This window comes from Eulemur rufifrons, chromosome 13 (assembly GCF_041146395.1).
Source record: "Eulemur rufifrons isolate Redbay chromosome 13, OSU_ERuf_1, whole genome shotgun sequence".
NCBI lineage: Eukaryota > Metazoa > Chordata > Mammalia > Primates > Lemuridae > Eulemur > Eulemur rufifrons.
The window spans coordinates 3,122,079-3,139,772 of NC_090995.1; the positions used below are offsets into that span (position 1 = coordinate 3,122,079).

A 17,694-nucleotide genomic window follows, 5' to 3' on the forward strand; every position below is an offset into this window, starting at 1 on the left:
TACAAAAATAAAAATAAAACAATTAGCCAGGCATGGTGATCCACACCTGTAGTCCCAGCTACTCGGGAGGCTGATGCAGAAGGATTGCTCGAGCCCAGGAGTTTGAGGCTGCTGTGAGCTGCAACTGTGGTCCTGCACTCTGGCCCGGGTGACAGAGTGAGACCCTGTCTCTAAATAAATAAATAAATAAATCCAATCCTATCTCAGGAGCTCCATGCTATGTTGCTCATACAACATATAAATGGCAATTTCCCCAAAATGCAGTTGCCAAAGAATGTTAAACAGTTTTACGCAACCATCTGCATTTCTGGGCAATGGGGCATCTTTCATTTTCGCTTCAAGTAAGAAGTGCTCTTAATTCTCTTCCTCCATTGCCGGAGCTTGTGCAAGAACTGGAACCCCAGCAGAGAAAGCAGAAGTCTGAAAACCCCCAGAGCTCTCAGGTCGGAGGTGGAGGTGCCACAGCGTGTGGCCATTTGGGGTGACAAGTGAAGTCTGAGTGTTCGGTGAGGGACAAGAGCATTCTGATCAGACCAGAACTCTTTCCCCAGCCACGGTGACCCAGCTATCAGTGATTCTGTAGTGAGAAGTAATGAGAGACATTTCAGATCCACTAGAAAACCTTTATCGTTGTTTTTTTTGGTTTGGGTTTTTTGTTGTTGTTGTTGTTGTTGTTTTTGCACAATAAACTTCATGGGCTTCTCATTATGCAATGTGAGTCCAGTCATTCTCAACCAACCTCTCTCCACTATTGTAAATGCTCCATTGCGTAGAACGCTTCTCTGTGCTGTTATGTTTAGATACTTGGGCAGGTGAATCAATATGGTACCTGGAGTGAGTGAAGAAGGTAAATAACGAGCCTTCCAGGATGTGATCTAGAGAGGCCTGTTTCTACCTGCGTGTGCTGTATCTTATGCTCACACCAACCCTACACAATAGGTGTCATCTGCATTTTACTATTGATAAAGGACACACTCAGTAGGAAATGGCTTGACTGACCTCAGTTGGAGACCTGTAGGGGAAGTACAACCAAGGAGGAGGTGAGGTTAAACTGAGTGTGCGAATGAAAGAGATGTTGAAGTGATTGGTGGCGGATTAAGGGCAGGTAAAGAGGAAATTATGAAGGGACTGGTCAGCTGGAAAACAAGAATTGGTTAGAGGGTAGGTCTTGATTTGTTCTTCAGCCTTTTCTGACTTTGGACTATTGATCGTCTTGCTTTCCTAAATTTCTCAAGTTCTGAGGTCTGAGGCTTCTCCCCCAACTCTAACAAAGCCAAAATATCTTTCTCAGTCAATTTCCAGGATTTTAATTTTAATTTTAATTTAATTTAATTTTACTTTATTTTATTTTTTAGAGACAGGGTATTGCTCTGTCACTGAGGCACAATCATAGCTCACTGTAACTTCCAACTCCTGGGCGCAAGTGATCTTCCTGAGTAGCTGGGACTACAGGTGCACCACCATGCCCAGCTAATTTATATATATATATATATATATATATATATATATTTTTTTTTTTTTTTTTAGAGATAGGGTCTTGCTATGTTGCCCAGGCTAGCCTCAAACTCCTGACCTCAAGTAATCCTCCCACCTCAGCCTCCCAAAGGGCTGGGATTATAGGCGTGAACCACTATGCCTGGCCAAGGATTTTTATTTTTAAAGAAAGATAGCATAGCAACAAAAATGTAAGATGTGCCATGAGCCAGGCTCGGCTAAAAGCTACAAAGACAAGCAGTGACTCCTGTTTGCAGAAGTGTCAGGTAGGAGACAGGTGTGCAGATAATTAGCCTATGGCACGATCGATAGCTCTAGGATAAAGGCAAAGAGAGTGTGCTCTGGAGCACAGAAGGGGGCATTTAAAAAGAAGCTAGTGGGGTCAAGGAGGGTTTCCTGGAACACACTGACCCCTGATGCTGGTCCCTAGGGGTGAGTGACAGTAACCGTGTTGGTATTGCTTCAGATGTGGGGAGGCAGAAAGAGCACATTTGGAGAAACGCAGGGTGCACAGCACGAGTGTAGAGTAGCCTGAGATGAGGCCAGAGAGGCAGGCAGGGTCCAGGTGAGCCACGAACACCAAGGGCACCACCGAAGGACGTTAAGCAGGGAGCTCACGTAGTAAATCTGCTTTTTAAGAAAGATCTCTCTGGTGGCAGGATAGAAAAAAGTACTGCAGAAACAGAAAGGTCACACTTATTTTAATATAGCTTGTAGCTCAATATCTTCAGATAATTGATCATTTTTCGAGAGTAATCATGGCTATCTAGAATGATTTCTTGATGCTTCATTTGGGTATTGTCCTCTTTATCCTCTGCACGAATCCAGATATCTTATACCAGAAGTATTCCGCAAAGAAGCAAGAGCCCTGAGAATAGTGAAAAGTGGGGGGTGTTGGAGAGGAATCTTTGCAGTCAAAGCTCACAGAACAAACACCAGTGGACTCTCGGGATGAACAATGAGTGCTCCAGTCGCACCGAAACTCAACAACGGTTCAGGTTGCAAAGAAATGCAAATGTTTTCTGTCTGTGTCAGGGAAGGGAAAAAAAATGCTTGGAAAAATTAACACCACATGTTTTGATAGTAAAGGCGGCAAATATTTTTTTTTTTTTTTTGTTGTTGAGACAGAGTCTCACTTTGTTGCCCAGGCTAGAGTGAGTGCTGTGGCGTCAGCTTAGCTCACAGCAACCTCAGACTCCTCGGCTTAAGCGATCCTACTGCCTCAGCCTCCCAAGTAGCTGGGACTACAGGCATGCACCACCATGCCCGGCTAATTTTTTCTATATAGATTTTTAGTTGTCTGTATAATGTCTTTCTATTTTTAGTAGAGACGGGGTCTCGCTCTTGCTCAGGCTGGTCTCGAACTCCTGACCTCGAGCGATCCACCCGCCTCGGCCTCCCCAGAGTGCTAGGATTACAGGCGTGAGCCACCGCGCCCGGCCAAAATTGGTTTCTTAATTTAGGAAAATTGTTGAAGAATAACAGTTTGGTCAACTATGTGCACACAAACATCTCTTGCCCATTCTACCATGAACCTGCTTGGTTAACTGAGGACAGAGATTTAGGTGCCATTTTCTAAGTATTTAAAATCCTATCACTATTGCATTGTCTTTTTTATGATTTCCCTTGGATCAGATGAACTGAGTCATAAGCTTCAATGCTTACGTTTCTGTCCAAGTTTTAGATCCCAAGCTAGAAATTTTATCTGAACAAATGGAGTTTTATTAACTTTTATGGCCCTTGGTTGCTTTTAGACACCGAGAGAGCTTGCAATCCCATCAAAGGTCACTTACAGCAGGCGCGGTGGGCACAAGGTCGTTTTCTGTTCTTCCTGTCTGCATCGCTGTGTGAACCCGGACGGACTCATAAATGGAAGGTTCTTCCACTTCTCTTGGATAGGGATGTTTCAGAACAATCAGAGTGCCTGAATGAAGACAGAAAAGATATAATCGAATAGTATCCCCAGAAGGAAGGTCCAGATGCCGACTGAATTGTGGCTAGGTTGAAAAGTCTCCGGTTTTTTCACGCATTCACTTGCTCATTTTCTCAACAATCACCAAGTATCAGCCTTTGTAACTGGACACTGAGCTACAAAGCCTGATATAGACGACCTGTGGCCTCCCGGTGCTCAGAACTGTCACAAACATGGTCATTCACCAGGCCAATGAGACCCACGTCGCAACGATGACAGCACCAAGGGGCCCTGGAGAACCTTTCTCTGGAATGAGCCAGCAACACTTCCACAGAGGAGGTGATGTTTGCTTTAGATCTTAAGCAATGACTGGAAGTTTTCCAGAGGGACAAAAAGCCACGAAAACAGAAGTAAACAGAAGTATGGAAGGATCTATTCAATTGCCCTGATGTTCTTTTACTGGTCTCAGGACAAACTTGGGACAAATCCGTGGATCACAGAACAGTGGACTCAGCATTCTCTCCAGTCTCTGTCACCCGGTTAACTAAATAAAGTAGTGAATGTGATCGGAACAGGCCGGAGGTCACGTCTGATTGCCTCGCTTCCACCTAGAGGAGGGGACCGGGCAGGTAAAGGGCTCTGTCCGGGGCCAGGTGACTTGGGAGCTTCATTCCAGGGTCTTGGAGCAGCTCTGACTCAGCACTTCTGACCGCCCCTCCCCCCCACCCCCCATCAACCAGAAACTAGAGACAAGGACTATCACAAAAGCAAATTAAGGGTTTTTCTCCCTTGTTATGGCTTCTTGCTTTTATTTCACTGGGATCTTTTCTATGGCAGGCCCAGGAGAGCACTAGACATAGAGGAGATATAAGGGATTCAGCAAGTCATTCAACAAACATTTGCTGAGCTTTGGTCTGTGCCAGGCGCTTGTCTAGGCCCTGGGAACACAACAGCAGGCGAGGGAGATACAGCACCTGCCATGATATGGTAGAGGTGAGACCTGTTAGGAAGGGAAGGGAGCAGGGTAAGGAGGAGGGGAGCAAAGAGGGAGGGGTTGGGGGAGGCTGATATTTACAGGGGTGGGGGGGCAGCTTTGGAAAGATGATTGGAAATTACAGACCCTGCGCTGCAGTAAGAGAGAGGATGGAAAAGGAAAAACACCTCCTCCGTAGTTAAAAGAACAAAACAAAACCTAATGTTAACGACGCATCTACACAAAACAAAACGCTTCTGGGACACGGTCTGGCTGCAAAAACAGAACCAGGGGCTGCTGGAAAGTGAAAAGGAGGCTGTTCTCGGCCTCTGATCTTGACCCCAGAGAAGAGTGAGAGACTCCGGCCCCTCCTCTTTCTGCCTCCCGTTGGGGCCAGCAGCATCGCAATGACAAATGACAAATGGCCTTGGCTGTCTCCAGAAGCCCTGCCTTGCTCTTGCACATTGTCTGCGCTCTTTTGTCAGAGTGATCCTTTCATGGGAACAGGGCCCGTCGTCCGAGGAGAAGGGGCCGGTCACAGTGTCACAGTCAGAACGAAAGCAGCAGCGACACCTGACCCAGGGTGGCCCATCGCGCAGGCGCGGGGGTCTGGGAGCTCCGCGTTGACGCTGCAGGGTGAGTGTGGCTCCTAAGTGACCCGCTGCAGGGTGAGTGTGGCTCCAAAGTGACCCGCTGCAGAGTGAGTGTGGCTCCTAAGTGACCCGCTGCAGGGTGAGTGTGGCTCCTAAGTGACCCGCTGCAGGGTGAGTGTGGCTCCAAACTGACCCGCTGCAGGGTGAGTGTGGCTCCTAAGTGACCCGCTGCAGGGTGAGTGTGGCTCCTAAGCGACCCGCCCAGAGAAACACCTTCAGCGATGCGCCGGCAGCCACCTGCCTCGCGGCAAGAGCACAGGACACAGGGGCAGGGACAGCCACCACAAGCTTCTCCCCCTGCCCTGACTGGTGAGGGTAACCGCGCTTTCTTCCCAAGACCGTTCTAAGCACCAGATAAAGAAAGTGTCTGTGGAAAGATTATAAAATGTTAGGTGTCGTTATTCTCTGACACAGGGTGTTTTAAATCCTTAAATAAAATTCTAATGATTGCATCTTTGCAAACATGGATTTTAAAATGTTAAGTCAGAAAAGACCTCCATGCAGCATCTTGCTAGGAATGAAAGGGGTGGGAGCCGGGTAATCCCTGCCCCTGGGTCTGAGATAAATCGGTGCTTCTTAAACATTCGTCTCACAGGGCTCAAAGCAGCCCACCAATCAGAAACAGTCTGAAATCTTGTGCTTTATCTTCGAAGTTAATGCTACATTTGCATTCTATTTCACATACTTTACGAAAGTCATGCTTTCAATGATACTCTAGAAAGACGCTGATACGAGCAGGCACATTCCAGCACACTTGCCCTTGAATTCCGGGAGGGTAGATTAATATCCTTTTAAAAATTCCACTCTTCTTGTAGCCTACTCTCCCACCTTTTTTTTTCAATTCAGCTAGCCAGAGTTGGTTTGTCTTATTTGCAATCAAAAGAAATCTATCTAATGTAGCCAACACAAACTCATTATACTCTCCACCCACGGTCCAAGATGGTGTCTCAGCTCCACAGGAAAGGAACTCTGGGTTAGCGAGACCAAGACCAAATGAACTCCCGGACTTGGGTGGAGGATTCAGATCAAAGGCAACAGGAGGCAGGGGAGGCAGATGAAAAGGGAAGGAAGATCAGTAACCACGGGCCTTGGAGACTTGGCTGCAAGTTTCACTTCAGTTTCTGAACTACATGAAGGTGAGGGTTGTTTCCTGCCTGTGACGTGAAACCTCGTTGCAGACATGCTTGGTGGAAGGAGGTACACTTTGGAGATGATCAGAGCTGGACCGAGGCAGGCGTTCCAATTTGCTCTGCCTACAAGGTAACTCAAAGTCGTGGAAGAGTTACATCAGCAACTCAGCGTGCAATACCACGAGATTGCATTTCTTGTATTCCAGCAGGAATTCAGAAAAAGGGTAAGATCAGTCTCCAGTCTCAGGCATGGAGAGGTATCTGAAATAGAGTGGAGCTCCTCGAGGGAAATTTTTGTTTAGAAGATTTCTTTCATGCACTAAGGCCAGTGCTTACGCATCAGGTACCCCAGCTGCGGTACCCCAGCGCTGTAAGATGTTTGTGGGCAAGAAAGATATCTGATTTATCTCTGGATACAATCAGTGGCTAAAGGGGCCATCACACACTCAGCACGCAATACTTATCTGTTGCATTAAATTAAAATAAGATCGCATCCACCCACGTTTCATTACCACCCTCAGGTTCAGAAAACAAGCTTTGCAACTGGCAGGACAGGTTCGGGAAGTGGATTTCTAAGGGGGGTGTATAAGGATATTCAAGATCATTTTCCTTTCTTTTTTGCCACCTGCTCTGCAAATTGATTTTAACCCACGGTCCTTTACATGTGAAAGACCTTTCATGTTCGATTTCCCGTCTTATGGGGAGAGGTTAGCCAGGGCACGAGAAGATTCTGTTTAAATATCCAGGTCACGAATCATTCCAAATGTCTCACATGCTTCATCTCATCCCGTCTTCACCACAGGTCAGTAGAGAATGAACTCTCGCCATGAGATCAATTTTATAAGATGGTGAAACTGAAGCTCAGAAACGTTACATAACTTGCCTGCGGACACACAGCTGGCAGATGGCAGAGGCTGGAGTTGAAACCGAGAATTCGTGTGTTTACTCATTATAGCATAATTGTTCTCAGCCTTGGTGTAGTCGCCATGGAAACTTCTGCGGGCTCGGGAAATGCGTACTCTACTGCAGGCAGGAATTCACACGTATGAACCAAAGTTTGAAGAAATGGATTCTTTAGGAGGCAGCTTGAAGAAGGGAGATGGGAGTTTTTGCTTCAACATTTCTCACCAGGCCTCAGTTTCTTCATTTGTAAAGGGGAAATTAAATGGTCCCTGAAGTTCTCCCAAGCTATCCTATAAATCCAGTTAAACACACAGGCCCAAATGGGGGCGGGGGCGGGGGAAACATCAGGAAGCCTGGTAACCAAATGCATATGCTGCTTTCTGTAAACGTAACATATTCACTTGAAACACTTAGTTCCTGGTGCCATGTTCCCCCTGCCATTCCGCTCCCCTTTCTTCCACTCTCTCAAACTGCAAATGTTCTTTAACCTTATTATATTTAGATAGGCTGTTTGATGTCCTTGTTGGAAAAACGTGAATAAGATGGGCTTAAGTATTTGGGGGATGTTTTCTAGTCAGCCTTTTCTATGTTTTAAGATCTCCTCTGGTATAATTTCCTAAATGGCAATTCATGTAAATAAAATGAGAATAGCAATAAATAGGTGGAAGTCCAAATCAATTCGCATCCTTTAGAACAAGAGGTTTATATCACAGACCAAACACATTGTTATAGACTTTGAAGAAGAGACTGCGGAACAGGACTAAGACATGTGTCACAGTCCTGCCCTGTTCTACTCACACTCTATTACATTATTGTCATGGGGATTCTTCCCATCCAAATCCACTGAAGGCCATGCTGTGCTGTGACAATATTGCATTGCAGTGTCACTGTGGGACCGGTTTCAGAGACAGCAAAGTGCATGCAAAGCGCCTCTGCTTTAGGACCACGTTAGCCCAGATTCCCGTCTCAGCCCCGACACTTCCTAGCTGTCCAACCTTGAGCAAGAAACTTAAAACTTCTGAGTTTTTATTTCCTCATCTGAAAATGGGACCACTGTCTACATTATTGAGGTGGTTGAGAAGATTCAACAATTTGATATAGGCTGGGCGCGATGGCTCACGCCTGTAATCCTAGCACTCTGGGAGGCCGAGTTGGGCGGATCGTTTGAGCTCAGGAGTTCGAGACCAGCCTGAGCAAGAGCGAGACACCATCTCTACTAAAAATAGAAAGAAATTATATGGACAGCTAAAAATATATATAGAAAAAATTAGCCGGGCATGGTGGCGCATGCCTGTAGTCCCAGCTACTCGGGAGGCTGAGACAGGAGGATCCCTTGAGCTCAGGAGGTTGAGGTTGCTGTGAGCTAGGCTGACGCCACGGCACTCACTCTAGCCTGGGCAACAGAGTGAGACTCTGTCTCAAAAAAAAAAAACAATTTGATATAGGTGAAAACCTCTAGCAGGATGCCTAGAACTTAGCAAGTACTCCACGAATGTTGGCTTCATTCCCTTCTTTGCCTGCTTTTTGCTTTTTCTAACACACTCGATCTACAAACTAAGAACATTTTTATTTTTGGCAAACGCAAATTAAAGAAGTGATGCCTGCTTGTGGTTTGGCAAAATCCAAGTTGTCACCAGTTATTTTCAGAAGTATCAGACAGTTCTCAAATGAAAATTAGCTTTAACTTCAGTATTTTAAAATGCCACCTGCGTAAAAAGGCTGGTGGCACAAAATAAAATAATAATAGCTGTGGCAGTTATCAAAAGGTTGGGAATCCCCATATCAAAACAAAAAGAGAAGCGGACATTTGACATTTACGAAAGAACCAGATAAGATCTTCAAAACTGAGAACTAGTTATTATAAAGGGTACCCACAAACGCAGCACTTGACTTATATTTCCTGATGCCAGTGATTAAAGTCACAACACAGTATAATAAACTGTGCATGGCAATTTCATATTAAGAAATATTTAAACATAAACAAAAAGTAATGGGAAGGGTAATTTTTGTTCTAATAATATTTGGACATTTAAGTATAAAGATAAATACTGTCTACATTTTCAAGACCGTATACATGAAACTTAGCAACTTATAAGAGGATACAGTAAAAATTAATAATGAACCAAACATATTTATCATAATAAAAAATTGCTCAAATTTCCAAATCTATTTGAATTAACTTAGAAGTCATGTACAAACATGAATATAAATTTTATATAACATCTTACTATTAACAAACAAAAGGCAAATTCTGAATTTGATCATCATTGAGCATACATGCAACACAAAACATCATTGCAAATTATGCTTTGTGTCCACTTTGGAAGTTAAAACTGTCAGAAGTTTGTCGGTTGTGGTGTCACCAGACAAACTCTAATGCAGGCATTGGTAATGGCATGCCCAGCATGACATATCGTAGACATGGTTAGCATTTTTTTTTTTCAGGTTCTGGGACGTAGCAGGAAGCAACAGTGACAAAAATCTCTCTCATAGAGTTTACATACTACTGTGTAAAGAGAAAGATATTTTAAAAAATTAATGAAGTATATAATATGTCAGAAGGTGAAAGGGCCATTGAGAAAAATAAAGCAAGTGAGTGCATTGTACATGTCTATCACGGACTTGGGAAATTAGTTGGTTTTGACAATTGGAAGTATCTTAAGAGTGTTTTGGGTATCACTCAAAAGAAATTAGAGTGAGCAGAACCTTTAATGGAGATTAGAGAGATGAAATGCAGATTATTACAAGGGAAAGTAGAAATTATAATAGACTCAAAGGTGGCAGGAAGCTTAGATCTTGTTTAGGAAACCTTGTTCTTCAGATCAGGAAACAGAAATCCTGAGAGTTTGAAGAGTAGAGGATAGAAATAGAATGGGAAAAAAGGTATCTTAAAATAGTATTCATCCTTTTAGGTCAATACTTTCACCTATTCTGGGTGCAAAGATTTTCTTAAAACCCAGAATCAAGTATTGTGGGTTTCACTCTACTGAGGGCATTATGTATAACTGCAAGGCAAAAGTGTAGGGTTTTGGTCATTTGGACATCATTTATTTCCATTGCCCTCAAGGGTAATAACACTCTTGCCAGTAGATGAATGTAAAAAAGTCTTCCTTTAATAAACTCACTCTCTAGGCCCTGCAGGGTGAGGCTGGGGCTGGGTGGGGTCTGGCTAACAGGAGTGGCCTGAAATATCCGATTCTAGTCCTTCCCATTTGGGGAATCTGGTAGTGACAGCCCTGGCAGGACTTTGCCCATCGTGGGGACAAATGCTTTCCCTGGGGATCTTCAACATGAACTGAGAGAAGAATGGCGTCCTATGGCGTCCTATCTGATGGGAACAAGAAATCACCAGCCTGGAAGTCCCGTGATCACTGGGAGCCAATTCCTAAATTAACAAGAAGAAAAGACCTATTTTTAGAAAGTGGCGTCCCAGTTTCCAGTTGCCACTCTTCACAGGCCACAGTGTTGACTCTCTGACTTCCAAGGACCTTCTGGGTTTAGGAGTCATCGTGACCTTGGCGCATTATCTGGTTTCCTGAGGCCTGTCGCTCCCAGAGGGGCAGGCGTGGAGCACTGATCTGTCATGAGTTTTGCCCCTTGTCCCAGCCTTGATGGCTTTGCCTTCGTCTGGCCGGGACAGATAAGAGGAGTAGAGCTAGGGGACCCTAACTCAAGGGCTTGAAGCCAGAAAGTCAAGGACACATCCGTCAGCACCGGGGCCTGAAGTGTGGTTTCCAGTAGCAGTAAATTCTTCCTTGGATAATGAATAGAACAGAGGGGAGGCAGCAGAGAGGATAAAAAATTAGGTTCCTGAGTTTTACTGCAATAAATAAAATAGCAATTATAGTAATGATAACGATGCAGCATGTTTTAGCTTTAGAGAAAGAAACAACCGTAGGAGTCTGGATTACAAATCCTGGCCGGGCGCGGTGGCTCACGCCTGTAATCCTAGCACTCTGGGAGGCCAAGGTGGGCGGATCGTTTGAGCTCAGGAGTTCGAGACCAGCCTGAGCAAGAGTGAGACCCCGTCTCTACTAAAAATAGAAAGAAATTATATGGACAACTAAAAAAATATATATATATAGAAAAATTAGCCAGGCATGGTGGCGCATGCCTGTAGTCCCAGCTACTCGGGAGGCTGAGGCAGGAGGATCGCTTGAGCCCAGGAGTTTGAGGTTGCTGTGAGCTAGGCTGACGCCACGGCACTCACTCTAGCCTGGGCAACAAAGTGAGACTCTGTCTCAAAAAAAAAAAAAAAAAAACAAATCCTTACAATGGATAATGCACCAATCACAAGCCTCTTTTAGAATAATGTATTTACAGGGAAGCACAATGTCAAGGCACATTTAATTTGGAGCGAACTTAAGGGATCCTCTTGCCTAGTGATTTGGTCAGTGCCAGAAGAATTCACCCAGAAAGAACTGCATTCACTTTGACCTCGGACTGTTTCGAAATCTTCCAAATCTTCCAGTAGGCAGTATATGTACTGTTTCCCGAACTTGGAGAAAGTCCAGAAGAAACACAGAGAATGATCAAAGGTGTTGAAACTAGAGTCTAGGAGAAGAGCTTTTTAAAAAAGGGAAGCTGCGTTTGCTTGGAGAAAGAAGAGAAGGGAGAAAGACAAGTATAGTGGCTTTGAAAGCTACGAGGAGCTGTTACTCATGGTAATCCATTTATCCATTTATTCATTCACTCAAACAGCCATGCAGTGGCCCAGGAACTGGTGGACACGTGGGAGGACAAAAACAGAGGTACACAAAGCAAAGCTCTGGCTTCAGAAATCTCCTCTCCATTGCCAGTGACCCAGAATTGAACAACACCAAGTGCAGAGTTGGACACAAGTAGGAAATAAGCATGAAGTGAAGGCACGTGAGAAACAGAAATGCTTGCCAGGCCCAAGGTACCAATGGAAACAAATGCATCTCCACTTGCCATTTGTTATTGACAACTGCTGGTTAAGTGGTGCAGTCATTTGCAGGGCTGATTGGGAGAACTTCCACCAGAAAACAAAAAAAATAAAAAAATAAAAAAGATTACAGCTTTAATTTTGTAGTTTGGTATCTTCTATTATATAGGCCTGGTGTAGTTGGTATAAAGCACAACAACTGGTGTGTGGTTTCCATTATACTTTTCGTCTCTACTAGACACTGAATGATTCACGTTAGGGACTGTCCAGGCCACAGAAATAGCAGAACATGCAGAAGCCAACGGTGGCATCTTTTCCCACCACGCTGAAGCCAACAGAAAGCCCACCGGCGAACTTACCAAGAAAACACGCATGTATGAATTCATGGTAGTCGGCTGTGTTATTAAGTCTTGGGTTTCTGTTGCGCTACAGGTTCTTGGAATTTCCCGTCTTAGATTAACTGAGATTTATCACCATTTAGGACGAATAAAGGTGTGAGTCTATCCCATAAACGGGGATGACTTTTTACTCCCTTTATTTAAATCATATAGACAAACAAGTTAGAGAATTCACCAGGATAGGGTGTTTGTTTGTTTCTTAACATGAATTTTCTGGTTTAACGCTCTAACCATTCAAACAGGAAATTTCAAACTTTGCTAGCCATAGTTAAATCCAGTTCAAAAACTTATAAGAAACCAAGACGACAGAGGGAGAGTTTTATCACTGAGGCGTGTGCGCTCTAGTCAATATTCTCAGTATTCATGGATCTCTGTGAAAATTTAAATGAGTGTTTTAAAAATGCTCAAAATTGCCTTCTGTGGGTCCCTCCCACATGCAAACTGCCCATTCCTGAAAAAGTCCTTCTTGCCTTTGTTCTTTATTTGTTAATTATATATATTATTTTAAAATGGATGGGCCATTTTAAAGAAATTGTGTGTTTTTAATCAATCTGTAATCAATCCATTAAGTAATACAGTCTGAGAAAATTTCTGCATTATACAAACTACATCATTTGCTACTAAAAATTATGCCGAAACCTAAGTGCCAACTATGAAACTCTTTCATTGCAACCTGCCTTGTTTCTCCCTCGTCCTGAAAGAGCATCTCAGGGGCCAAGTATCTGTTCAGAGCTTACCTGTCTCACTTCCAATCAAAGGCTGATTTGCAAAATGCTTTACAAAATCCTTCAAAGATGCGAATTCATTAAAGCCAAATTTAAAAGAATATCCAGTATATTCGACATGAAAGTGTTTCACGGAGTCTTTGGCTCTGAAAGAGAAAAAGAAGAGTTTAATGTTATTTAACACATAGATATCTTCTTTGAAGGGAAATGGGATCTTAGCTGTTGGCATCAGCATGAACCCTGTGTAAGAACCGAGAATCGTGCCACCATTGAGATCTTGGGTTCTAGAGAGCACCACTACTTTCTTTTGGCAGCCTCGCTCTAATGGAAGACACGAGACAATTCTCCCTGCCTACTGTTAGACTCACCCACCGAAAGCATCCTTGAATATTACCCTCTGCAGCGGCATGAGCTTAAGGAGAACAGTGAACAGAAATGACAGAAACGGCCTGTACCACCCTCCCCAAATCCTCCTCTGACCTCGGCCCGCCTTCCTATTCGGCTTCTGCCACTTAATCTATGTGAACCCAGATCTTTTCCATGCCAGGCATGTCCCACTGTCTTCTGAATAAAATATCAACTTTCCTACATTGTCATTTTCCAAAGAGGCAGACTGTTAAATAACATATATGTCTATGCATTGCATATATATCCATTTTATTTGACCTCATTCTGTCTTCCAGCCTCACCTCCCCCTCTTCCTCGCCGTGCAGCCCACGCCCCAACTTCAGTGTGACCAGAACCACCTGGGGGGGGGGCGTGTTCACACCCAGAGTGCTGCCTCCCTAGCCCAGATTCAGATTCCATAGGTGCAGGGTGGGGCCCGAGAATCTGCATTCCTTCCGTGTTCTCAGGTGCCACTGCTGATCTGGGGGGGGCCACACCTTGCGAACTGCTGCTCTAGCCCACCCAGACCTACTCTTCCTCAGAGAGTTTTCACCCTGTCCCTTGGCTCACACTGTTCCTTCCACCTGAGTCGCTCTTCTTCCCTGTCTCAGCTGGTAGAAATCTCAGCTACCCATGAAGTTTCAGTTCAAATGGCATCTCCTCTGTTAAGCCTTACACGATACCTCCAGCTTCAGTTAACTGTTTTTAATCTTCTCAACCATCTAAATGCGTACCTTGACTTCTCTCATGTGATTTGCCACACTCTACTTTGCAGTAAATTATTTCTGTGTGGTCTTATTGGCCCTATGAGGCTGTAGGTGCCAAAACTAAAGTCTGATGACACGTGCAGAATAAAGGTTTTCCCATTATTAAGAGAATGAACAAATAAATGAATAAAAACAGTCATTCTCCTGAAGTGGTCTGTGGTTTCTATCACTTCTGCTGATAGTTTTTTTTTTTTTTTAAAAGACATTCCCAAATGCTTGTAATGAAAATCAACGATTTATAGTTTAATTTTTATGTAGATGAAATATACATGCCATCAATTTATAAGGAGCGTGTGATCTAATTGTTCAGAGGAGACAAACATAGGTAAAAAGTTCATATTCTTTCATCCAATAAGTCCATGTTTGTTTGAGATTTTTGGCCTATTCATGCAATCAGGCATCTGCAGCCTAACTATTTGATGAACTTTTAACATTTGCTGTCGATCTGAGAAAGCACAATTCTGACTGTCACCGAAACAGAATTCCATCCTGGAGCAATAATTTTCCCATCGATGTTATTCAGAAAATTCATAAACATACTGTGGCATGGCAGGGCAACATGAGAAATGTTAATGAATGTGTTTTTTTCCTCTGTGACCCTCTTAATTGCTCTGTCACCCTCCGCCTGTTTCTCCCATGCCCCTTCCATTGGCCTGGAGACGTCCCCTGTGCCAGGAAGGGGGTGTGAAGGCGATGAGCTAAGACAGCCCCAAATCCCAGCTCCAGGGCACGCATACTTTGTCCCAGTCATTCAATCAAAAACTAGTCTAGGCCGGGCGCGGTGGCTCACGCCTGTAATCCTATCACTCTGGGAGGCCGAGGGGGGTGGATCGTTTGAGCTCAGGAGTTTGAGACCAGCCTGAGCAAGAGCGAGACCCCGTCTCTACTAAAAATAGAAAGAAATTATCTGGACAACTACAAATATACAGAAAAAATTAGCTGGGCATGGTGGCGCATGCCTGTAGTCCCAGCTACTCGGGAGGCTGAGGCAGGAGGATCGCTTGAGCCCAGGAGTTTGAGGTTGCTGTGAGCTAGGCTGATGCCACGGCACTCTAGCCCGGGAGACAGAGTGAGACTCTGTCTCAAAAAAAAAAAAAAAGAAGAAGAAGAAGAAAAAAAAAAAAAACTACTCTAGGTGCGGCTGGGAAGGGATTTTGCAGATCATTAAGGTCCCAGATCAGTTTCCTGGATTCATCTGGGATTATCTGGGTGGGCCTGACCTGATCCCAGGAGGGCCGTAAGACAGAGTGTCCCACTGCTCACAGAAGAGGGAGTCAGGGACAGGGTCCCAGCTGGCCCCGAAGAAAGCAAACACCCCTGCTGTGAACGGCCCTAAGGGACCACGTGGCAAGGAGCTGCGGGTGGCCTGTAGGAGCTGGCAATGGTCTCTGGCTCATGGCTGAAAAGAAATGGGGCCGTTAGTTCTACAGCAGCAAGGAAATAAAGGGAAGAATGAAAAAGGAAGAAATGAAGGAAGAAGACGCTAAGCCCCAGAGAAGAGCCTCCACCAACACCTTTATTTCAGCCCGGTAGGACCCTGGACAGAGAATCCAGCCAGAAATAATCAATTTATTGTGAGATAATCAATTTATGTTGCTTTAAGCCATGAAATTTTTTGCTAATGTGCTATGTAGCATAGAAAAGGAATACAGAAGTCCCCAAGCCCAAAGAGAAAACAGGCAAATATGTTGACTCTTAGCTTCTGAGCTCATAGAAGCCTGTCATCCACTATTTGGGGAAATATTAATAATGTCTTAGCCAGTTTTGTTCCCCTATCAGAGAGAGAGAGAGAGAGAGGAGATTAAAAGCAAAAAATAAAAATGAGCAAAAACTGTCACTGAGATGAATGGAAACGAGGATTCCGACGGGAGCACCGAGGGTCCCAATAGACGCTGCCAGTGAGTTGGTGACAGGGGGCCTGGGCCACGCAGCCACGCAGAACAGGGAAGAAACGCCAGAGCCTTCTGCTGCCAGATCAGCTGGCGGGATGACACCATGCAGGGAACTGTGACTTTCTTCCCAAGATGTGTGGAGGTGTCATCAGAACAGTGATGTGACGCCATCATGGTTTGAGGTTAAGGGTTGGCTGGCTGGGGGAAATTTCCCAAAGTCCTCACATCCCCAGCCCAATCCACAGGGAACTGCCCAAGGACCCAAAATGACTCGATACGCGTCAGCGGCAGCTGGAGTGTCAGATGCTGGCTGAGAACCAGCTGCCTCCCTGACCATCGGGAATGAGGGTGGCCTATGGGATCCGGGACGCCGGCCAGGAAGAGGGTGGGGCGGAGAGCCCAGGTAAGGGCTGGGCCAGCGCTGCCCTGGGCTGTGCACACCCGGTGGGGACCCTGACCTTTGTCACCACTGGGAAGAAGTGGGGTCTGCAGAAAGGAGGGCAGTCAGGAAAAACGTTAAAGTTGCCCATTGCCCGCTTGAGTTTGCGACTATGAAAGTTGTCCAGGCACAAGTCACTCTGCTTTTCCAGGGGAAGGAAAGGGCATGGGCCGGGTTTCGGGGATCGGGGTTCTGGTGCTGATTCTGTCCTCGCTTTGTGGGGTGCTGGACGCTCCCTGCACCACTTTGGGTCTCGGGTTCGTCATCAACCAAGTGAGAAGTTTGGATCAAATGATTCCCAACATCTACTCCAGTTCTAAGTTTCCTTCCTGCTCATGCAGGGAGGAGGGATGATTTTTCCCACTCTCGGCATTCCAGGCTTGGAAGCCTTCGACCGGGTGGTCCACTAGGAGTCAGTGGTTCGTTATCTGGCAATTTGGGTGATGACACAGTGAGTAAGTGACAGATAGATGGGCCCGGGCTGAATTCAGCGAGCGGGTCCTCAAGCGCCTACCTCACGGAGAGCGAGTACAGCCGGGTCGGGTCGTTGCTGTCCCTCAGAAGGTAGCTGCCGTCGCGTCCGTTGGAGAGGAGCAGGGCCTCCGCCGCGTGGCGCGTGAGGTTGCCATGGTACCACCTGGAAAGGAGAGATCAGGGCTGTCACTCGGGACAGACCACAGGCGACGACTCCTGCACTGGCTTTTCCTGGCAAAGGAGTTGTCCTAGCAGTACTCTCCACCGAGAGCAGCCCGGACACCAAGCTCTCAGCCCGAACATGGGGACAAGGAAATCTCAGGGAGAGGGTGACGGGGAGAGCAGAGAGTGGCCCCATAGCAGCCGGTCACAGGCTGACTTGTGTCCTAAAAACTCATCTGTTGCAGCCCTGACCTTATTTGGAGAACGGATCCTTACCGAGTTAAAATGAGGTCATTAGCGTGGGCCCTACTCCGATCCGACTGCTGTCCTTTGTCAAAAGGGGAAATTAGGAGACAGATTCGCATGCAGGGACGGCACAGGAACAAGAGGACAGCCGCCTTCCAGCTAAGGACAGGGGCCCCAGCGGACGCTCCCCCACGGCCCTCAGAGGGAACCAGTTCTGTGGGCACCTTGATTTC

The 17,694-nt window shown here is 45.5% G+C and overlaps 1 protein-coding gene across 1 annotated transcript in view; it reads right to left on the bottom strand.

Annotated features, from left to right (window-relative positions):
* DAPP1 (dual adaptor of phosphotyrosine and 3-phosphoinositides 1) overlaps nt 1-17,694 on the bottom strand; it is a 43,995-nt gene that overhangs the window by 11,876 nt on the left and 14,425 nt on the right. Inside the window, exons 2-4 of the mRNA XM_069485476.1 lie at nt 17,094-17,216; nt 13,107-13,240; nt 3,288-3,418 (exon numbers count right to left, since the gene is read on the bottom strand). Coding sequence (XP_069341577.1) covers nt 3,288-3,418; nt 13,107-13,240; nt 17,094-17,216 — 388 coding nt within the window. The remainder of the gene's footprint in view (nt 1-3,287; nt 3,419-13,106; nt 13,241-17,093; nt 17,217-17,694) is intronic.